The 25884-nt window shown below is 29.6% G+C and overlaps 1 protein-coding gene across 3 annotated transcripts in view; it reads left to right on the plus strand.

Annotated features, from left to right (window-relative positions):
• Positions 1 to 25884, plus strand: part of LOC413555 (lachesin-like) — a 164730-nt gene that overhangs the window by 69158 nt on the left and 69688 nt on the right. For all 3 annotated transcript variants that reach the window (XM_006558348.3, XM_026442857.1, XM_006558349.3), the window contains exon 2: positions 10941 to 11038. In XM_006558348.3, the coding sequence (XP_006558411.1) occupies positions 10941 to 11038 (98 nt within the window). The remainder of the gene's footprint in view (positions 1 to 10940; positions 11039 to 25884) is intronic.

Genomic DNA, 25884 nt, shown 5'->3' on the forward strand with positions numbered 1-25884 from the left:
GTAATTTAGATATCCAACAATTTCTAATTAATCAAACGTAATGTAATAAAACTCTATAACGTAACAACAAGGAACATTTCATTTCCAATTATTTCGAACATCGAACGTAGAAATTAAAAGTGTTATTGATTATATTGACAACAACATCTGGCGTATTACACCCGACAATTTGAAAACTAATTTAAACAGAGAGTAATAGATATTGGAAGGTGCATTGAGAAACGCTTGTGACATGAAATAATGTGTCGCTAGACGAATTTTCAATTACTCCTGACAATCCATTAGTTCAATGTTCTATCATTCTTTTAACGTTTGTCAAAAAATTCTTGTTATATTAAAAAAAAGAGAGAGAGAGAGAGAAAGAGAGAAAGAAAAAAGAGAGAATAAAAATACATTGGAATTTAATAAATATATAACTATTTTTAAAGGTCATAAAAATATGTTGACTCTTTGAAGTTTGACGATAGATGCTGCAATAAGAGCATGGAAAAAATATTGAGTATTGAACTCATATATTTAACAAAAAAATTCTTTAATATCTTAGAAAATTCAAAAACTTTTGTAGCACTTTGAAGACAAGTGGAGTATAAATATATAATTTGTTTTCTGTTCTGTCACAAATTCTTTTTTGAAATTACAGGAAATTTTGATTTTTAAGAAAATTTTAGAGAACATTAAAATTACTTAATATTACTAAAATTAAAATACAGGACTATATATTCTGATTAATAATTTTTACTGATTAATGACAAATAATAATAACAACATTTTTTTATTAAAAATTGATTGAAAATCGCTGGTCTAAGAGATTAATCCTTGAAAATATAATTCTATTTTATTTTATAAATCGTAAACTCCAAGAAAGAAAAGAGAAATATTTTTTTTCGTTAAATTTTATGAGAAACATCTTCAAAATTTTTTGTTACAATTTTTATATATCTGAAATAAATATTCGTTTTCCCTCTCTTTTTTTATTAAAATAAATATGATAAAATCGATCGAATATTTTAATCATAAATTTAATTAAATTTAATCATTATTCTCTGGTAAACCACATTAAGTGTTAAAAAAAATTTCAATTTAGCATTTGACGTACATTTGTTCATTTTCTTTCTTTCCCTGACTTGTTTACAACCGTCAGACGAGTCGGTGACAGCTAACAAAGCATTCATATTGGAGCCGTCACAGTTTGGACAGCTTGTAACAATATTATTTATTACTAATGTCAAGATATACAATATATTGATTGTATCTGTATCCCATCGGTGACACGTTACCATTTTCGCGTTATTCGTGTGTCCATTCGTATTTATACCGTTCACGCTTTGTAAACAATTTTTAAACTAGACTTCATTTTTAATTTATGGCAACTGTGTAGCCAGCAACATTTTTTACCGCAATATAATTATAAATCAATTTCATCAAAATTAAAAAACGAATTGTCCAAGTAAAAATTGAATATTATATTGAAATATTATATTGAAAAAAAAATACGAGTGCAATGATTTTTCTTATTACACGCGTAAAATACATGTTTTTATATCGAGTTAAAAATTAATCTTCGACGCAAATTAAACACTGTGAAGGCAATTCTTTTTTAAAATGTTCAAGCTTTGAAGACTCGTCATAATAGAATATTTCTGTCGTACGAAAAATAATTCTTTTCAAAGTTCGAAATTTTCGGAATGTTCGAGTTTCTCGTTATATAATTTGAAAATTAAAGCTATCATTTTAGATTAAAAATTTTAATTCGAGTGAGCTTTCTTTTTGAGAAGAAAATATTGCTGTTTAAAAAGTAAATTCTTGCAATGGATAAAATACGTGATTATTTCGTTGATGTTACATTAGAAAGAATATATTTCATAATAATAATAATTATAGTAATTACATTCTTACATTACTTTTGCTGGATGTGATCAGCTATTGTAGCAAAAAATTACTTTTGTGATCTGCTGAATATTTGTTTATTAAAGTGGAATAATAAAATCTATTGTTTATTTCTTTATTATAAATTGCAATCGTGATAATTTAATTTAAAAATTTTGAATAAAAATTTAAAGCTTCTAAAATAACATTAAAATACGGATTATATATGACTTTATAAGTTAATTAAATTTAATCAAATATTACTATATTATTAATATATGACCATAATTGTCAATATATTAACATAATTAAATCATAATTACAAAAGCTGTTTCAACCATTAATTTCATCGAAATGATCAAAATACGTCCAACTCGAAAATGAAATTAATTATTTGAAATAATCAAAAATGATGGTCAATCATTACCATTTTTTAAATACTCGTAACAGTTCTATTGAAGATTCTTTATAAAAAAAAAAACACTATCAAAGTTAAATTTTTCAGTAAAAAGAAATCATTCCTTGATCCCTTTTTTTAAATTATTTAAAAAATTTGATACAATAAAAATTTTAATTAATATTCTATCAATTCTACAAATAATTAAAGGGAAAATTTTTCACAATTTCATTTCATCTTCTATATTTCTCTAATCAATGAAAACAACGATATTTTTCCTTCAATATGTAATATAAAAATATTATACAAATTTCATAAATTCCTTTATGTATTCGACAAAAAAAGAAAAAAGAAAAACTGAATTCTTTCTTAAACAATACCGACTCCCAAATCTCTCCTAGCTAAAAAACAGGAAAGCATGAAACTAACATTCGGAGTTTGTGTACGCAATTACGATTTCCTCGAGGTAGTTCGAGGATAAAGCTGCAATTGTCACGGCGCAAAGAACGGTCAGCAGGTAAGCAGGATCGAAACGAAGATCTCGTTAATTCCGATGCTAATACGCGGTGGCCAGATTAGATTCAAACTCGTGGACACCAAAATCCGGTATCCTTTTTGCAGGGAGGGGGAGTGAAAGAGAGGATACACAGATAACATCGGAGGGTTTAGAGTCATCAGTCGTCCACTTTCTATCACGCGACGATAATTCGTGTGCTGTGACGACAGAAATCGATGAGGAACACGTCTCCCTCTCGAATATTTCGCCATCACCTTCCGCTGGAAAAATGCTGTGGCCAGTATAGCATTCGATCGATCGTGTTGCTCTATCCTTTTTAAATTCTTTCGTGGAAACGTTCGAAAGGTGATAGAAGTTTAAGAGCTTCCTAGCAATTTCGCAAAAATCGAGATAACTCGAGGATTTCCTTTTGTGATGTGACAAATGATGCAAAAACCAGATATTTGCAAGAGATATTTATTTTGTACATTTTCCAAAAATTTATTATATTGGTAAGGTGAAACGAAAAAATTAGAATTATATGATTATCTTTTGACAGTGAAAAAAGAAATTATACTTCATAATTTATTCCATATTTTGTTTGATCATTCATATCTTTTTCTGAATTTATATCACATCACAAAGAAACAAATTCGTTAAAGAAGAACCAATTTTACCAAATCAATGATTTATCTATGAATAAAAAAGAATCTCTATCCTAATATTCCATTTCATGTCATATACTTTTGCATATTTGATGAACATCCTATCATTCTTAAAGAAAAATCAATATCATGTAATAGATCAGTAATCTATCCAAATCAAGAAATCTCTAAGCCCAGTATCGCCATCTAGTCAATCTCTATTCTAATTAATCACGACTCCAAATATCCCTAGTACGTACATTAATACACTAGCAAACATCCTATTCCATATTTTTCCCCAGAACCACGGCCAGAGCACAGCGAAAGAAACAAACTCATTTCCCAGAACTTTTTGTCCTTCTCGCCAAATATCGTTCCACCAAAGAAACCCAATAATCCGATTACGTATTCTCCGGAAACAGAGTATTATCCCAACGCACCATCGAAAGAAGAGACACGAACTTCCAAAACAAGCCACGTATCCTTCCCATTCTCGTTTTTTTTTTTTTTTCAAAATTCATATTAGAAATACCCGTGCTCGCATTGTGCACGGGTATAATTTCCAGAAATGGCCAGAACTCTCATATAGGATACGTCGTTTCACGATTCGTCGATCTCCCGATCTTAGATAAAATCGTTACGTTTATTTTCGAAGAACTCGGATGCCTTCATCGATGGTAATACGCGGACGTGACGAGACTCGAAAAACCTTTCCATTCTTCCGCGTTATTTTTTTTTCCCTTCCTTTCTCTGTTCACTCTGACCATTCAACCGTCTATACCACTCGGCTGAATTTACATAGAGCTCGAGTCAAGCTGCAGATTACAAATCTAGATATCATCCATTGGATCCATGTTTGGCTTACACGCGAGAAATATTCGATTACCGTTTCAACAATGCCTGGCTGATATTAATTTTTTTCGTGTTTCAATTAATAAGAGTTCCGGCTTTTCGAAATTTCATGCTTTCTAGATGTTCTGGCTTTCATTCCTGTACTAAAAAATTGTGTATTCTTCCAAAAATTTCACGTTTTTGTTCAATATTTTATACTCTTCGACGTAATTTGTTTATGTTATTAATTATTGAAAAGTATGAAAAAATTCAAATGATTCATGAGATTGAGGAAATATTCATAATGCTGTTTTCTTTTGTTTAATCTACATAAAAAAAGAAAGAAAGCAAAAAAATTATTCATAATCTTGAAAAATTATGATTCTAAACTACTTTTGATAATAAAATTATCTTTGATAGTTGAATCATTTAATCATAAATAAGAACCTCGAAAGAAATCTTGTTTCTAATCAAGTCTTGTAAAGATATACATATGACTTAAAGCTAAAGGCTGTATTTCAATAGTCTACAGCTACTTTATTATACAAATTTAATTATAGTATAATCATTATATCACTATTATAATGATAAAAACTGTTAGCTATTACATAGTAATTTTTGAACAATCTTTTTTTCTTTTTATTAATCTATTTTTCTCTTCATTAATCAACACAAATATTTTTTTATATCAATTCAACGTTACAAAAAATAAAAAATAAAAAATAAAAACAATTTTATAATCATTTGTCTTAGAGAAATTTGTCTATTGTATTAATATTTGTATATTGTTTTCCATTATAATATGAGATATGTAAACAATATTTATTATGATAAAGCAATATTGAAATATTTTTTTCTTGAAACATTCAATGTTATCAATAGTACCTTTTTACATAGACTATGTGCTCACTATTATTCCCTCTACATTATATCTACCACAGCTTCTATTTAGTTTTCACGAGCTAAAGTAGCACACCTTTGATGCATTATTACATCCTGCTATATCTATCAGAACTTTGGCTGCTTTTCATCGGTTAAAGCCATTATCCTATGACGTATTATGTCTTTTATTATATTCTACGTATCTCCTACCAGGAATAAATTAACACAAAGATCTTTTAGTACACGAATCTTCTTGTCAATTCATTAATCAGATTTTTTTAATCCATTTCATTGTGAGAACTAATGACAAGCAAATAAATACTACGCATTTCTTCTACCTTTATAATACCAGTAATAAAAGAAAATAGAAGGGAAACGGACTACTTTTACTGAGATGATAATAATAATAGTAAAGGGGAAAAAAATGGAATGTAAAAAGGGATTATTCAAGAAATCTAATTGAAAAGGAATCTCTGCAGCAGTGGTCTATTTAATAAACTCGAGAATTAATTTCACGTTCGTTTCAGTAAAACAATTAACGTTGTTTCAAGTAAGGGGTTGTTATCGATTCGTTTCATCCTTGCGTGCTGATTTTTGTTTCCCATTTTCCCGTTCCTTCCACATCCATCAGATTAGTAGTAGTCCCTTGAAGAACTATAAAGGAAATGAGTCTTTAATTTTTCACGTTACCTTTTTAAAAACTTCACTGAATTTCTATTTCATGACCGGATATAGCTTGTTAAACTTTTATGCCATGAATTGCTATTCTTGTTGCTATCCTTTTTACTTATCACGATTTTTATTCCAGATACTTCACATTGATTTTTATAAGATTGTTTTAAGAATGCATTTCTATTACAAAATATAATGATAGAAAATATAAAAATAATTATTTTCATCTCATTTGTACAGAAAACTTTAGAAAAATTATAATAACAATAATTTTGAAATTATCATTATGAAAATAATTGAAAGCAGTATTAAAAAAATATGATTATTAATAATAAATAAATAATGATATGATATTAAAAAAACAAAATGTATAATTATCGATCAATTAATTCGTCTTCAAAGATAAATTTCGCCAAAAATTATGAACTTTCAGTTGATTGGCTAGTTTTATAAAAAACGATCGTTCGTATTTGACGGAGGCAATTTCATGCGCATCAATGGATCTTCCCTTTCACGTGAAATATTAAACATTCGTGTTTGCAAAAACATGAGCGTGAATTTCCTCTTCATATGTATACGTTCGACTGTTTTCCTAACGTTACTTTTCGAATTTGAGATTATCGTAACGTGTCATATGTCTGCAAATTGTTGATTAAATACATCCTCCTCAAATTCTATCAAACTGAGAGGATAGAAACGTGTATCTAAAAATTTAAAAAACGATTCATAAAGCACTATAAAGTAAAATAAAATGACATTTGTACTGTAAAGCGTGAAATTAAATAAATTTAAGTCTCTGTATATACTTTGTATCGAGCTGACGAATCACTGTATCCATGCAAAGTTACAAATGAAATTTCAATATAATATAAAAAAATATAAGAAGAAACTTAAAAAAAATTTTGTTATTAAAATCGATTATAAGAAATAGAGGAAATCATGCAATTGAAATTTTTATTTCATCCTGATATTTCAAACATTCAATACATTTAATACAGAGATTATGAATAGATTTACGACTCGATGATTTATATATTTTCTTTGAAAAATATGGAAATGTGTATTAGTTTTTCCAAGAATCGCGTTTGTCGCTTTTCTCGAGTTAGATTAATGAGACGAGGTGCGAGCAAGAGATCCAAATTAGCAAGGATGAAGATGGTAAACGACTGAAAAATGATCCTTTTTTTTGCACGACAATTAAACTTTAATTTTATTTTATACTATTCATTAGAAAGATACTAATATCAATTATAATCATAATCAATGCAAGGAATGCACTTTTTAAAGTAAAATTAACTTCTCTTTTTACAATTGAAAAAATTTTTTTCAATATCTTTCTCGTTCATATTATACATAAAAGAGAAAATATCCATGAAAAATATCTATAAAAAAATTAATATCTATATATTCAAAAATATTGACTTTTTAAATATTATACATATTACTTCTAATTAATTTTTTAATAATTCTTAAAATGATATGAAACAATTAATTCTTTTATTAATAATATAATTTTTTTTTAAATTTCACATACTTTTGTCTTTACACAAACATTGCATTTTTGAGAAAATCGAAATTGAATACGTAATCGAAATGTGGTCAAATATTTATGCTCGAGGAATTTTTCAATTTTTTCGAAAAAGTGTATATAAATGAAAATTTCGTTCTTCTATCAACAATTCATTCATATTATTCCCATTTGTATTTAAAAAATTTTCAAATCTGACTTAAAAACGAAACCTTTAATGAAACGATTGTATTATTTTTTCATCTCGACTCATTTTTCGCATATAGAATCACTGTTCACTCATTTCTCGAAATATGGAAAAAATTAATATGGAATATCGATCATACAAAAGTATTGTTACGAAATATGAAATACTATACTTGAACCTAATTAATTAATAACTAGCAATAGCATGCAAATACTTTTTATTAGCCTATATGTTTCTATATTATATACTATATTATATACTATATTCTATATTATATATATTATGTGACTATATGTTTCACTATTATATACTTCATTTACACTTTTATTTACTTTTTTTTTCGACAAATTTTTCAACGACGAGAACCCGGAACACGAAAAGATGGGATGGAATCGGTTCTTTGTCACGGATTTAGTTATAAAAAAAAGAAAAAACGGCGAAATTACGCGATGAGTTTTACTTTGGACCCCCTGCTGCGACCCCATTAAAATACAATTCATTAAAATCGCGAAAGCGGGGTGACTCCTCTAGTCAGGGAAGTAGGTTAAAAACTAGTTTAAACGTCCCTTTTTTCTCGTTGTAACAGCGGAATCCGATTTTCCGCAATTAAATGCCGCGGGTTCTTTGCATTAAATAACGCTCGGCCCGCTTTCAACCAACCCTCCTATTCACCCCCAAGGATTTCTCTCGATATTATATCTAAAGGGTATCGGGAGGAGGGGGGAGAGAGAGATCCGTATCCGGCGAATCTCGGCATCCCTTTCATCGGATAAATCATCAAGCTTGCGCGGACATTAATGCATTTTATATATATATATATTTTTTTTTTTCCTTTACGTGCCACGACCTAGGTGGCATCCTCGAATTCAGGCTACGCGAAGAAACGAGAATAACCGCGCTGTTTCCGCGCTCTCACCGTTGAAACTTTAGCGATAGCTTTCAAAGAGACGTGGTAAATTTCATCAACTGACTTTAATACAGGATATCTGGTTTTATCTAAATACACCGAGGTATGTTTCAAGGAGAGGAAGTATTACGAAAGAAAATGTTTGCAAAAGTTGTTTTAATATCGGTATAAGGGGATGGTGTCTCTCTATAGAGGTTACGTGAATCTTTACTTCTTTTTAAAATGGATTAATTTTTAATAGTTATTTTTAATATCAAGATTAATTTAAAAGAATATTGGAAATTTGTGAAATTATGCCATGTGAAAGGCAAAGTATTTTAATATTCTGTTAAATTTTAAAAAAATTTTTAAAAAAGAATAATAATACTTTGTCAATTATGTTGTTAATATGAATATTCATTTTTTATTCACAATTATAAGATGTGATATGTAATATATACATATTACAAATTCCAAATTTAATGAATTAATTTAATTACAAATTTTTTTAAAGAAATGAAATATTTCTTAACCAACAAAAAATTTTAATTCCAATTCTGATTGACAGAAGAAAAAGAAATTTTATCTATACTATTTTCATATTTAATTCTTTAACATATTTGCAAGATGTATTAATAAAAATACATATTAATAACAATATTCATTAATGAACGTAACTTTTCAGTTTTCTTTTTTTTTAAATTTTATGCTATTTCATAATGCTAAAAGACGTTACGAGCATTGGACATTATTGAAACGTGTTTCCTCGTGTAAATAAATTGAACGGCCACTATGTATCGAGAAATTAATTCGTATTGACTTGACGTCTGAGATCGTCTTGATCCCATCTGCGAAGGAATATTTCCTCAGAATGTGATTAACGTTTAATCATCGTTTATTCGATAAACAATATTATAATTATTATTGAAATATAAATTCGACGAATGTAAATATCTCAGATAAATATAAATACGGATTATGTGATATGAAATATTTTGATACACAATTGTTATTGTATTTATTTCTAGTTTCATCGTACCTGCATATACATCAATCATCTGTATCAAATTTATCGAAAGCCTTTATATCGATTTAAGATATAATCGATTGATTTCAAGATATAATCATTGTAGCCATATTATGGAAATATTTGTCAGAAAAGATGAATGGCCGAATGTATCGAAATCAATATCTAACGATTTAGAAATTTGTACGAGTGAAAAACCGTGAGATAACGGAAGTGCCAGATGTCACAGAATAATCAATTTCGCACGATACTGTTAGTCACGTTTTATTGGAGCTTTTCTAGATTTATCACGTGATCATACACCGTCGTATTTTTGTTTGGAGATTTTGAAGTAAATTAATTTTTAACCGTTACTTACTCTTTCAATATCGTGTTTATGTTCTCTTGATACATTAAATGCAATCGAATAATTATAATTATAATTCTTCTTTCTTATCTTTTATTCCTTTCCTTTTTTTTAAATACAGATATATTTATTAAATATATTAACAAAAATTTATAGAAATTTTATCATATGCTAGTGGAAATATAACATAGATTTTTAATTATTATAATATTCTTGTTATATTCAAGAACTTTTAAGTTTTTGTTCGAAACGTTCATTTTTAGAGTCTTGCACTTTCCTTCTACCACCAATGACGATCGATGTTCTATAAATTCTCAACGTGGCATATGTAACCAATGGTCTTACGAGAATTGAAATTTTCGTGTCCAACGAACTTCCGCACGATATACCTCTGAATCGTTTACGACATGTATCGAATATATTTCGATTGCTGATATACACGTATATATAGTTTCATTTATTTTCAATATATAATAAATTTCTCTCTGGAAACATAATAAACGAATTTCGAAATTACCAATATCTATATATAACCATAAAAGCTACCAGATAATTTAAAAAAAAAATTAAACAAATCTATTTCATTATTATCACTGGGAAACTAAAGTTGAACCAAAACTTTTCAGACACAAACTTTTAAAAACTAAATAAATTTTCCTATTCAAACATTATTCAAACATTATTCGCACAAAAATAAAAATATTTTCACATGTTCGAAACTGTTTAAATACTCATCTGAACTCTTCTCAAACAAAAATATATCCGTCCACTCGAACCCAATATTATAACAATAAAACCCCCAAAAACCTCCCTTCGACATCTCTCTCTCTCTTCCATTCCCTTTATTTTCACGAGATATTCCCCGGGATGACCGCTTCCCTTCCTTGATCGAACGAACGAGCTTCCGCTGAAATCAGGAGAATTTCTCGGGGAGAAATATAAAGAGGCTGGCTTAGGTCCCAGGTTGACCCGCTTACGTTAACTCGCCCCGTTCACCGGTCGAGTTTCTCGAGTACTTTGCAAACTTTACCGCGCTCCTCCAATGCGAGGGAGGGAGGGAGGAGAGGGGGTTTATAAGTATAAGTAGCTGCGAGTAAGGGAGTAACGTGTATACCACGGTTATGCAAATCGTTCACCCGTTGGCGGGACACTTAAGACGAGGATGTTTCGTGTTGCAGATTTACCCAGGTTCGGCACACCGCTCAACAACCTGACGGTATCCGTGGGCCGAGAGGCCGTTTTCACCTGCATCGTGGAAAATCTTGGCCCGTACAAGGTGAGCCACCTCACTCTATCCTCCTTCCTACCTGTCTCCGTTGTTCACGCACCGTTTCAAACCGTCTTTGCAATTATTCACGCCATATTATGCGCGTACCGCCCCGAATAAATTAGAAGGCGAGCGTTTCTTGAATGGAACAGATATCTTTCTGCCAGCTTCCCTTCTCCACGTTACGCGTGAAAAAAGTTGGAAAAATAAAGGAAGCTTTTTCCTTCCTTTTTTGCGTTGTTTCTTTGTATAAGGGAGGGGGATGGATTTAAAAAGGAAAAAATTAAGAATTGATATCGTTTCGATACTTTTCAACGCTGATATGTAACTGCTTTTAAATTTGTGCAGTAAGAAGATTCAGATTGATCTTTTCTCTTTGCTTATTTAAAGAGGATTAAATGAGTTTCGATAGATCAAGTAAATTTCTCTCGTGTTTGGAAAGAAATTCTTCTCTGAACAATTTCTCAAATTAAATTATAAATATAAATTATATATTAATTTCCTTTATACAATCTGAATTTCGTGCAAAACTAACTGATGCTTTAATACACGGTTAATGTATTCGTGAAACAGCCCGAAGGCTTGATTCCAAAACAAACTCGCAAAGTTGGTAAGAAAAATATTGGTTCAAGCTTATTTATTAACAAGACTCGTAACACAAACAAGCACCAACCAACAATACTCTAACACTCCGTATAATTTATTTAAAAATCATATCCCCAATCCCAAACGATTAACATCTTATCCATTTCTCGAAACTTATCCTCCTCCTAAAAAAAAAAAAAAAGAAAGAAAAGAAACCCATAATCCTTCTACCAACCTTGAACGGGATAGTTTCGACTGGGAGGCGAAAGGAATTTTATAAGACTCGTGGAGAAAGGCGGATGTACGATCGAAGCCGAGGATAAAAGAGTGTCTATAACAAACGGTACGGATAAATTCGAACAATCCAATGCGTATCTCGGCGCTCTCCATTTAAGTAGAAATAAAATCCCGCGGGATGTGAGTTCAGCAGTTTGTTAAGTGGTTCCTCCAACCCCTCCCTATTCGACACTTTTATCCCCTCTCCTCACACGTCTCCCATTCGAGTAACCCTCTTAGCCGACCAGCCGCTGTATATACACGAGTTATAAATTCTGCTATATGGGCATCGTTCGCGATCGGGGGCCGTGTTTCGCCAATAAAAAATGCATGCGGGGGTTGGTTTATGGGGGTGCACGTATGGGTATCGATTGCATTATCTTCGCGGCGTGGTGGACAAGGACGGAAATGAAAATGCCAAGGTTCCTAGAAGGAACGAAGGAAAGAAGAATGGTGGTTGAATGATGGGGAGAAAAGGAGGGTGAATCTACGAGGAGAAAGGGGAGAAGGGGAGAAAAAATAGGGAAGGGATAAATGGGTAAATGGGAGGTGTAATCGATAATGGAAGATGCGCTTCCGGTCAAGTTAACCTTGTTTCTTCCGTGAATAATTTATCTTGACGAACTCTCCTCGAAATTCGGCGCAACAATTTTATCTTCGAGATCTGTGTTCGATGCAATTATCTATTTATATGATTGATGAAGTTTAAAGTTTAAAAGAGAGATTTTTTTTGGAGAGGAAGATTGAAACGTTTGATGATCGAATATGAAGGAATCATTAAAAAGAATTATTGTATATTATGTTTATTTTTGTAAGTAATGGAATGAATTCAGAGTTCAAAATGTTTGTCACTATGTTAATTAATGTTGCTTTTTTTTTGACCATTTGAAACACTATAAATATCCTGATTTAGAAATTAATTAGGTAAGTTAAATTTTTTCTGCTTCGAGTATTAATAATTCTTTCTAAAGTTGTAAAAGAGAGATTTTTTTTTTGGAGAGGAAGATTGAAACGTTTGATGATCGAATATGAAGGAATCATTAAAAAGAATTATTGTATATTATGTTTATTTTTGTAAGTAATGGAATGAATTCAGAGTTCAAGATGTTTGTCACTAAGTTAATTAATGTTGCTTTTTTTTTGAAGTATCATTTGAAACACTATAAATATCCTGATTTAGAAATTAATTAAGTAAGTTAAATTTTTTCTGCTTCGAGTATTAATAATTCTCTCTAAAGTTGTAAAAAAGAGATTTTTTTTTTGGAGGAAGATTGAAACGTTTGATGATCGAATATGAAGAAATCATTAAAAAGAATTATTGTATATTATGTTTATTTTTGTAAGTAATGGAATGAATTCAGAGTTCAAGATGTTTGTCACTAAGTTAATTAATGTTGCTTTTTCTTTGACGTATCATTTGAAGCAGTATAAATATCCTGATTTAGAAGTTAATTAAGTAAGTTAAATTTTTTCTGCTTCGAATATTAATAATTCTCTCTAAAGTTGTAAAAGAGAGATTTTTTTTGGAGAGGAAGATTGAAACGTTTGATGATCGAATATGAAGGAATCATTAAAAAGAATTATTGTATATTATGTTTATTTTTGTAAGTAATGGAATGAATTCAGAGTTCAAGATGTTTGTCACTAAGTTAATTAATGTTGCTTTTTCTTTGACGTATCATTTGAAGCAGTATAAATATCCTGATTTAGAAGTTAATTAAGTAAGTTAAATTTTTTCTGCTTCGAGTATTAATAATTCTCTCTAAAGTTGTAAAAGAGAGATTTTTTTTTTGGAGAGGAAGATTGAAACGTTTAATGATCGAATATGAAGGAATCATTAAAAAGAATTATTGTATATTTATTTTTGCAAGCAATGGAATGAATTCAGAGTTCAAGAATTTTTTTATTAAGTTAATTAATGTTGCTTTTTTTTTACGTATCATTTGAAACACTATAAATATCCTGATTTAGAAGTTAATTAAGTAAGCTAAATTTTCTCTGCTTCGAATATATTCTATAAAGAATATATTGTATTCAGAAAGATTGAAATTATACGTACGCGATGCAAGTTAATCTTCCACTTCAAGATAATAATTAGTATGCTCATGAGCAAGGAAGCAAGTTTACAGTGACATTATCAGGTATTCGACGTGTACGTGTCACCGCTAATTCCTTTGAAAATGACTAGGTTATCTGCTGCTTCGTCTATGGCAATTTCTAAAGTAATCAAAATCTGTGATACTTCGGGCGACGTATTATTTGCAATAGGCTCGAAAGCATCTTATCCGGAATGCAATCGAGAAAGTAACTATCAATGGTTAATTTCTACGATAAAATTTTGTTTGTATAAAATATCTGTTTAATCTTTGTAAATTAGATTGTTAGAATAAGATATATAATATTTTTATAACAAAAGGATTCTTTTTGAATTTAAAATAATGCAAATTTCTATTATTCTTTTTTTTACTCTCTGTTTTGTTTTCTTTTAAAAAATTTTTTTTATCTTTATGAAATTCTTTTAGAAACTTATAGAGAAGATTGAGGTGACTTAAAGATAAAATCTTGTAACTTTGAATGTAATAAAGTTGAAAGAAAGAAAATCAAGATTATGATTTATTGGAATAATCTTTCCATTAAAAACGCGTAGAACTTTCTTTTATTCAACATTTTAAAAAAGAATAACTAATAACCTGTTGAATATACCCTCGAAACAGTACATCCCTTTAATTATATTTAAATGATATCGAATCTCAGAAATTTGTCAAATCGTTATATAAATTAAATTGATTTGATAAAATAATTAAATAATAAAATTGTAAATATTATATATATATAATAACAAATTCAATATCATAAATATAAAATGGATAAAAATTCCATTTTCCACGAACAATAATTTTCCTTTTCCGTTTGTAGAAAACGAACTAATATTAATTGAAAGTTTTGATTCCGCCACAGAGGAAAAACGCTTAATATTAACATTCTCTCTGTGCAATCCGGATGAAATTTGCGAAAATTAAAGAACATTGGTCCGCGAGGCGAATACAGTTTGCACGTTATCCAAAGTCGGCGGGAAATTTTAAAATTTCATTAAAGAGTCGAAATTACTTCCTGCGGAAACGGCGCTGAAGTGGAAGCGGCCCTAACCCCCCCGTATTTTTACGGTGCTAAACCTAATTGAAGTTGGAACCCTCGAAATTTGTCGGAGTTGGCGAGATTAGCATCAACAGAATTTCTTTTTCGTCCCGTTAAAATAATCGTTTCCTGCTCGAATTACTTGTTTTCCACTGCTCAAAGATTTAATCGGATTGAATCTTTTTTTTTTTTTTTTTTTAATAATTTAATTGACGATGTTGAAACTGAGATGAATGGAAAAAATAACTTTTGAAAATTAAAGTGGAAAACGATCTTCAAAATTTGTTAAATTAAAAAAAAATTTTAATAAAATTTTATTTGTTTGTTGGAATATCTTATTTACTAATATAAGAAATGCTATTGAAATATGTGAGACGTGATAAAAGATTTTCAGAATTAAGCAAACAGTATTTGAAAATAAATATGATTAAATTATTTTAAGAAATCTAGAATGATTACATATAATTATTACAATTATATTATATATAATATATTATTAATATTGTATTATATTATTGTATTTAAGAAAATTGAAAAAAAAAGACACTTCAATAATAGCTCATTACTTGGTCAATATTTAGCATCAACAATATTTAAGAAGATATATAATTAAGAAATATAATATTCTTTATTTTTATATACATTTTATTAAACAGATATTTATATTTTTCTGTTTATCCTATTCCAATTTACTTTTACATTTAAAATATTTCTATTATTATTCAATAATTAGATAATATTTGAAAGCTTTGAAAGAAAATTATGAATTAATTTAAATACATTTAATTAAATACATTAAATAATGTTTCATTCAGCGCATGAGTGAATTTAAAGGGAGGATAAAATTTGTATTTACGCCGTCACCGAGTTTCGGTTCACTTAAAGCGGAATAAATTTCACTCTAATAGAATTGTTACGTGATTTTCGTCCTTGTTGAATGCAATGAGGATCAAGTTCTACTTCGTGGGACAAAGTGATAAATATGTAATAATGTAAAACGCGATAAATGAATAGAAAAATTTTCAATGTTAATTTATTATTAAATTGTTACATATGTAATAGTCGTTTTCACAAATACGTTTTTAGAATTTAATGAGTAAATATATATCATCGTTAATTAATTATTTGCACGTTAATTTTAAGCTTGAAATTAACTGACCATAATTTGAACAATGTTTTATTAATCGCTTTATTATTAAAGGAAGCGAATTGTACGTGATAACGAACTGTATTTCAAATATTTTTCTTATCCAATTTTAAAATTCTATGTATAAAACATCGTTGAGAACATTAAGAGATTCTTCTTCTGTGAAAATTTTGATTGGCAAATATAAAAATTATTAATAAACGTTGGAAAAATATTTTAATTTAACAAAAATCTTAAAAAAATCTTCCATCGAACTCGAAATCATTCTTTTAATGAAGATATAAATCAAAAGTCCGCATACAGATTAAAAGTTAAATTAAAAATTTTATCAAAAATTCAACCATTTATCACAACCCAATAATTTATCCTATGGAAAATTTTAGTAGATAGTAGGGGAGAAATAAAAATTATAAATGAAGGAAATATTACACGTGCCTATATTTTACGTGACAAAATATTGTTATAATTTATCATTCGTTTAAATTTTTTTTCTACTATCTTCAGCATCAGCTACACAATATTTCTCCTTTCTATTCTATCGTTAAATTGAATAAATCGCGTATTTAAATTGTACACTGTTTTACATATACTTTAGTATTTGCGTGAGAAATCTTTTATTTATAACATCAAGAAAGAAAGAAGCTCTTCTCTTTCCGTTTTGTTTGCCGCATTTGTAACGTGTAAATAGCGATATCGAGTTTCGTTTCTTCGTCTCAACCCAATGTTTCAACAAAACGTTGCTTACTTGTTCTTTATTTTCCCTGAATCGCGGGCACATTTTCTTACAAAAGTTAAACTAGATGATTCGAACTCTTGTTTGAATAAAAATGAAGATTTCAAGATTTGAGATCAGAAAATTGAACCACGACACAAAATACGCGTAGAAAATAACTTATTCCTTCTCCTCTTCTGTCTCTTTCACGAAGATTAATCAAAACACGATCGAAATCCTAATTTTCCCTAAATCCCGATCGATCGTTGCTCCCCATCAAGATGAAATTAAGACTCGGTGGCCGGCAAACTTTCTCGACGACGTTTCATTCGTACTCGTCCATACGTTCCGTCGGATTACCGGTTTGATCTCGCCAACCGGAGCCAGCCAACTTTGCCAAATGGTCGCACGCCATTCCAGCTTGGACGAATATGAGCCGGCCCCTCCTTAATGCACTTTTCGCGATCGCAACTTTATCGAACCGTGGATCGGGTGCCAAGTGTTGCGAATATATATATATATATATGCATCCCTTCGAAGGAGAGGCACGTAAAAATCATGGGAATCAATGGCAGAGATTTCATTGCGGGTGAATAAAGACGAACTCGGAAACTGCGCGATTCTCATGCGCGATGTTGCGGCTAATACGTAATATTACGTCGGAGAATGGCGTGCGAGCACGAATACCGGTTACATATTCAATGAGCAACACAATGCGGATGCAACGAACGGCGTTTGAGTTGGTTGGAGAACAGAAATACGAATAAATTAATCGGAGAAATAAACGATAACGGGGATGGGATTTTCGTGCGCGATCCTTGTGTCCTCGTAGGACTGTCGAGGGTGATGATGAAGGGATGAGATACACGTAAGATTTGAATTTGGAAGTAATCAAGAGTAATATATTCAAGTATGTGCAAATAAAAATAATGTTGGTCAAAATGAACGAAATTTTCAATTAATTAAAGTAGTTGAGTTTAAATGGATTAATCTTCAAGGAAAAGTTTGGGTAACTTTAAGTATTATTTCTTTTATTTTAAATTTATTTTAAATTAGTTAAATTTCTTTTATTTTTTCATTGAATCTTAATGATAGAGTTTTTTTATTATATGTATATATTTTAGATGAAAAGTTTCATTTGTAAAAATGTCCTAATGTTATCAATAAATCATGTTATCTTTTGTTCAAAAATTAATTATTGCACAATTAATTGATAGATTTCATTTGTTATGAGTATTATTTAAATTTCTTTTATTTTTTCATTGAATCTTAATGATAGAGTTTTTTTATTCTATATATATATATATTTTAAATAAAAAGTTTCATTTGTAAAAATGTCCTAATGTTATCAATAAATCATGTTATCTTCTGTTCAAAAATTAATTATTGCACAATTAATTGATAGATTTCATTTGTTATGAGTATTATTTAATTTTTTTTTATTTTTTCATTGAATCTTAATGATAGAGTTCTTTGTTATATATATGTATATATTTTAGAGTGAAAAGTTTTATTTGTAAAAATGTTCTATTAATAAATCATGTTATTTTCTGTTCAAAAATTAATTATTGCACAATTAATTGGATAAGTTTCACTTGTTATGATTTTTACTTATAGATAATTAAAAGATAACAATATAGTAAGAAAATGAATATATATATATATACAAGATGAAAATGATAGAAAAGAGGAGTAAAGGAAAAAGTTCAGGGAAAGAAAAAGGATAAATCTAAACCGCATTTTATCACGAGCAAATACGGGAGGTCAGATTCTGGTTATTTTTCTCTAATACCGTACTTTTTCTTTCTTCTAAATTTGGCGCTTACCCTAGATTCTTGAAACTTATACCGCGTGGCGCCACGTATTATTTTCTCTTCCATTTATCTCATTCTCTTGGGCAAAATGATCTCCCAAAGTAAGTTTTTTTTTTCATCCTATTACGATATTCTAAGTTTACATATCGTGTTTTTATAACTCGAGACATCTGTGAATGTTGCAAATGCATTAAAAACCTCTCAAAGAAAGTTTCGAAGGAAATGAAATTGTTTTTGAACGCATCGTATAAATTGTAAAGTATATTCCTAAAAATACATTTTCTCTTTTAAAAGATGTGGTATTTAAAATAAATATGTTATAAATTTAACAATATTCTTGTTATATATTTGTATAAATTTATTTCACGTTTCATCTGTGCTCTGTTATATTATTTTGATTAATATTTACAAATTGTAAAGTATATTCCTAAAAATATATTTCCTCTTTTGAAAGATGTGGTATTTAAAGTAAATATTGTTTAATATTTAAATTATATTTAAATTACATTGTAAATTAATAATATTTTTTGTTATACATCTATATAAATTTATTTCACGTTCCATCTATGCTCTGTTATATTATTTTGATTAATATTTATATAATAATGAAAATATTTTATTGATAACAATGCCAATATTCTTTTTTTGTTTATTACGAATAGAAATATCAGAAATCACAAATTAAATTTATTTGTTACAATCTAACTTGTTGAATTATAAAAAAAAGATATCTATCGTGATAAAAATGTTGAAAATTTCATACGAATATTATTATTCAAAATTTTCATTTTAATATCAAAATTATCTTTTTCTTTTTTTTTTTTATTACATCCAAGTAAATTTTGTGCTATTTATATTATATTTTAGCTAACATGCTATCTAATAATTTTTCTTTTCTTAAAATAATTGTTATTTTAATATTTTATTTAATATATTATAAAGAACGATTGCATTCATACAACTCCTGGCAAAAATTACTAGAATAATTTTTTTAAAAATAGACGAAACATATCGAAATTTTTTAAAAAATTATAAATATTACTTTATTAAATGATAAAATTTTGGAAAATTTAAGCAACTAGAATCAGAATCTTAAAAAAAACGCTAAATATGGCTCTTTAAAACTTTTTACCTGAACCTGCAACGGAAAGTTAAATACGATACATTTTTCATATTTATACCAATCATATAAAATTCGATCGATTGATGCAAAAAACAACGAAAGAATAAAAATCGAATACCAATTCTAATACTCGATACAAAAAATATTTAATTTCAATTCTAAACGCATAACCATTACAAATATTATCTAATAAACATAATAAAACAATTTATCAATTCCAATTATTTTGCACATCATCCATCTTGAAATCACCCCAACCACCCACAATCCTAAAAACCACCCGTCAAAAGGCACCCTATTTCATCCCAATCTAATAACACCCTTTCGCACTATCCTCCTCCTTCTTCCTTTCTCTTTCTTTTTTTTTACACCTCTATAATTTGCCCCGTGAGATCGGTCCCCCCGTGCCTCGAGGATCATCTATTAGAGCGCGCTTCCTGCTCGGAAATGGCCGGCCCTATTAAGAATCCGTAATTACCCGGAGATCTCGAGGCAGCTAGACGCACGATTTCCGACGCGTGTCTGCCGTCAGCTCTAATGCGGGGTTATTCGAAAGTAAGGAGGTTAACCCGGCGAATCCCGCGTCTCGAAGTCAATAGCCGAAGGGAAGGAGCCATGGGGAGGGAGGAAGGGTCGGGGAACTTGTGTGCACGAGCTGCCCTGTGATTGCCCATGCAAACAAACCACCGTATTAATTATTCGTAATGTCGATGGTTACGACGAGGCAGGCATTCGAAGGGACCCCCCCCATGGGATTGGAAACTATGCGATGGGGAGAACGATTCTATGAAAAGGTGTCCAAGTTTACTTTTGAATTTTTTTCGAATAATTTTCTTTCTCATTCTGGGATTTAATAATTATCGATAAGGGGCGAGATGGGAAATTTGTAAATTTTTGGCAAGTAAGTTTTTTTCGTATCGATCGATTAAGGTTAAATGATTTCATTTGCTGGAATTTTCTTTCGTTTCTTTGCGGAATAATTCTCTGCAAATGGATTAGAAGAGAATTTGTAATGTAATTTGTGTTGTCTAATGTTAAATTTAGATGGAGGGTGTTGTGCAAGATAAAATTTGTATCGATTGCACACCATGCAATTTGTATTTCTGTGATGTAAATAATATTCATTTGAATCACACATTTTCGGTATTAATTTCTAAGGATTCCTTAGATACAAATTTCGAGTAATTATATTTGCTGAAATCTCTTACAGAATAATCTAATAATAATGTAGGATTGAGCAAGACGGGAATTTGTAGCAAGAGTAATTTGTGTTAATGATTTCTAACGTTCAACTCGGATATCTTAAGTGCTTCTGAGATATCTAATATTAGCAAATTTGTATAGAGATGTAATAAATTGGGAATTTACATTTAATATATCTGATCAATATCTATTTCTTTCAATTACTTTCTTCAATATTAATTCTCAAGATCTATGATAAGAATTTTTAAACCCAAATTTTGAATTATCTTATTTGTTGAAACAATATGATAATTAATAATTTCCAACGTTTAATTAAATTTAAGTGCTTTTGCAACAAATCTTGTCGATAAAACTTATTGGATATTTTAATTTGAATAAGTTAAAAATTTAAAAAAACAATTGATTCGATATTCTAATCTAAAAATATTCTAAAGTTCCTAATCACGTTCTAATTTATTTTTAAATTATTTTTTTCGTACGACGATTCTAATGAAAAAATGGATTCATCCTTAATTGGACTTTGAATAAATTATTTTCGATTCAATCTACTAATTGTGAAATTTAGCCACGTCTATTGGATTACAAATTAATTTCATGATAAAGAAAGTTTTCTGGAAAATAGATTTGACTAGATATTTTCAACCATTTATTATTTTATTATTTTGAACATTATATATTATTCCTTCTTTACAAAAAATATAAAAAAGTAATTACTCAACATCTTACATAACACGATGCATCATTGAAAAAAGTGTTCAACAATTATTAATATATATTTATATTATTCTATGATCTCTCATCTATATTGCATTATTAATTTACAACATTTCCTTTCGTTTATTACCCATATAATAATTACAAATTTTAAAACATTGAACCAATATACCATAAATAAATACATACATTGTATCCATATCACAAAATGTCAATAATTTTATTCCAAATAAATTCACTACAATCTCTTCCTATTATCAAAATCAAAGTCAAATCGATTCCCTCTTTCAACTTCCAAGAAAAAGAATATAAACTTCGAGCTTGCACGGAACAACGAAACTGAAAGAAGAAGACGAAGAAAAGGAAGAAGAAAAAAGAGTCTGGAATCGCATGTTTCGCACAATTTCCTCGCTCCATCCCGGATCGATATTAATACCGCGATAACGCTAATTGCTTCTTAGGTTAGGAACAATTCAGAGGCGGCCGGGAGCGAGTGTAGAACCTTGAGATGCGGCACCCGGGCCTTTGCAACTGGGCTATTCCCCGGATGGAACAATTATTAGGTCGACCTGTGGCGGTCGTAAAGTGCGCGCGCGTTACGTTTCCCGAATGGAATTGCGATACCGTTGAATTTGCATACAGTATCCCCCCCTCCCTCCTCTGTCCTCTCTCCTAAAGACTTCCCCCTTCTCGCCTTTGTGCGCGGTTTCCAACTTGCCGCTTATTAAATTTACGCGATACGAAATCGACGAACGAAAACCCTCCACGGGCCAACGGCTCGCGATAAGCGGTAATAATTCCGGGTAATTACGGCGTGGAAACTGTGCCGCCATATGTAGGGGTTTCGTTTTTGAGAGGGACGAGCGGTTGTGCGAAAAGTAAGTCAGATAGTTGATTAACCGTAAGCAAGAAGATCGTAATCTATTCAAGATATTGCTAAAATTGATATTTTTTCTTTCTTTTCTCTAAGTGGATACGGTGAAAGGAGATTCTTAATTGAACTATGTATATATAATTTGAATTTCTTGTGCTGTATCAAAATTAAGATTTGTGTTATTAGAGGAATATTGCATTGAGGGAGTAAAATCTGTCGTTAAAGTATATTTAATAGTATGAGAGAGAGAGACAGAGACAGAGGCAGATACAGAGAGAGAGAGAGAGAGAGAGAGAGAGAGAGAGAGAGAGAGAGAGAGATTTAAATATATCTAAAAATGTTTGGATTTTAATGCTTTATTATCCTCTTGTAAAAAATATTTTTATCGTACTATTGGAAAATGAGAAAATGAAGATAAAGGATTTCGAGGATTAATTTTTTCGTTCTTTTCAAAGAGATTCCTCGTCAAGTGTACAATCCATATTATGTCTTGCAGAAAAATTTCATAAAAATCGGAATTTCCTTTTTCGTGATTAATTTATCATTATATGGAATGATAAATTTTTGAATGAATAATTATATTCCCGAAGGAATAGGTGTTCAATTTATCGATCTGTTCGTATTTCTAAATTTTAAAAAATAAATTTGGAATTAATTATGAAAAATATCCCAACACTCTTATCAAAAAATTGATATAAATAAATTGTAAAAGTGTTCGAGAATTTTTCTCGACAAAAGGATTTATAAATCTTCGACGATCTTTCGCAAAGATGGAGACGCCAAGTCGTCTAGTGTACGTATGTAATTTGATCGCACGAGGAACTCGAAAACGGAGATTTATCATCGATATTGTCGAGGGTGGCGGCGCAAGATGCAGCTCCACTTCCACTTATCGACGCAAAATATTTGCCAGAAGTCGGCGCCCTTTCCCTTCTGGATACCGGATATATACGATAGAATTTCCGCTTCAACCTTCATTCGCTCTCTCACGTGTATTACGAGAGGGGGAGCCCGTTGAAATACTCTGGCAACAAGGAAGAGGCACCTTGTAATCTAGCTGCCGAGAACCGTGAGAATCGAAAGGTGAAGATGAAGCTCCAAGTAGTCAAGGAGAGTGAAGTGGCAACGTTTTATCTATATGTATATATGTATGTATGTATGTATATATGTGCGTTGCTATGCACTTTCGCGAAGGAAAGAAGAAAAAAAAAATGAAAGAGAAACGATGAGAAAGCTTTTGTCGGGAAAATAATGCGTGATGACAGTTCGTTTATGAAAATCTGGCAAGCATGTTGTGTGACTAGATTATTCGTGTAATCTCAAGTTGATGATTTTTTTTCAAGGATTTGTTTAAAATAATGATATTTTATACTAATAGTAGTAAACTCAATAGTATAATGTTATTATGTTTTAATCTATTAATTTATTTCTTGAGATGCAATTGTTGTTCTTAAGAATGCAATTGTTTAAGTTAATTAATTTTCAAATTAATGTTTTTAATGTTGTTATTTAAAAAGTTTTATAAGAAAAATAATTGTTTTCACTATAATTATATATAAGATAGTGTTTTATTATATATTATGATGGTATTCAAATGTTTTATTTAATAATTGTAGATTATTTATTTTTGTGATTATTTAAATAAAATATTAATTTGCAAAAAAATATGATGCTTGTCTCTATTTTCTCTATATCCCCATTTTACAACTAAATAAAAAATTAACAATAAACCAAATTCATAAAATAAATAAAATAATAATAAATTTATTAATAAACAGTTTAATCTATTATTATTTAATGAAATAAAAATTAACCCAAAAATTCATAAAGTTAATATAATTAATCCATATGAATAACAATTAAATCTTAAATTACAAAAAATATTGATCCAATCAATTCAATTAAAATTAAATAAATTTATTAATAAAACAATTATAGTCAAATTTCCAAGAATTAAATTTAAATTATTTATTTTATTTAAAAATAATATTAATAAATAAATTATTAAAAATTATTATTATTTATAAACATTATCTTAATAAATTTTTAATAATATTAATTAATAAATTAAATCTATAATTCTTAATTTCTGGTGACCAAGATAATTCATAATTTATTCTAACTAACGATGATAAACCTAAAACTAATTTGCAAACAGAAAATATTAAAAAAATTAAAAATAATCACCTATTAATCTCACATTCAATAATATAAAATAATACCGTGATTACTAATAATCACGTAACTTGAAAAAAACGATTGAGAAAAAAGATTTTTCAAAGATGAATTAATTTCAAAAATCAATCTTATTATAAGATTAGAAAAATATACGACAGGCATTAAAATATCTTAGCACAGATTTAAGATTTCATTATCCAAAGATCGGCTATGCAGTACAATTTGGATTATCAGCATTCCGTTTATACGTATACCGTTGTAATGCTCAGTTTAAATTATTCATAGCTGAATCTCTATTATCCGAGCCGCGGTCAAACGAGGCATTAATTATTCTCACATCGCAGATATACGACAAAGGAACGCATTTTTAATTTATGAATATTCAAAAACACGTTATGAATTTAATTTGCAAATTAAAACGTCGAATAAATAATTCGAGTTCGCCGCCAATGTTCGAAATTTCAAATTTTAAAAATTTCCAAGATAAAATCGAAAACAGTTGTACTCGAAGAATGCAATCTTATCCGACCATAAAATCCCAATAGAAGAAAATAAATACCTCACTCGCTGTTGCTCTTAATTCGGATTCTCACTTTATCTCTTTCCCAAACGAATCTATCGTAAACCTCGAAATGGCGAAGAACAGAAACTCCACCATAGTCTCGAAAACAACGAAGAAATCACGTTCGTCATAATCCAAGGTACGTGTCGTTGTTCTCAACAGGTATAGCGTGCACAGAAAGTAAGTACGACCAATCGGAATAACATCGAGTTATTTCCCTTTCCCCCTCCTTTTCCTCTTCCTTTTTTCCTTCTCTCCCTCCCTTCTTCTCTTTTAATCCCCTGTATCTTCCACTCGAACGCGTTTCGACGTTACGACGATATCGCGACAAGGCCTCGTCGTGTTCGTGGCAATTGCCAGGGAATTAATTGGACTTTATCACGTCAAACGATTCAGTTCGGTCAAATTACTTCACGGTTGTTTAGTTTCTGTTTGCGTGAATAGCCGGAGAGTGAGAGAGAAAGATGGAGAACGAGGGGCGCCGACACGTGGCATTCATGCCACGTTTTTCCTTTATTTTTCCCCTCAACCA

The sequence above is a fragment of the Apis mellifera genome, linkage group LG9 (genome assembly GCF_003254395.2).
Source record: "Apis mellifera strain DH4 linkage group LG9, Amel_HAv3.1, whole genome shotgun sequence".
NCBI lineage: Eukaryota > Metazoa > Arthropoda > Insecta > Hymenoptera > Apidae > Apis > Apis mellifera.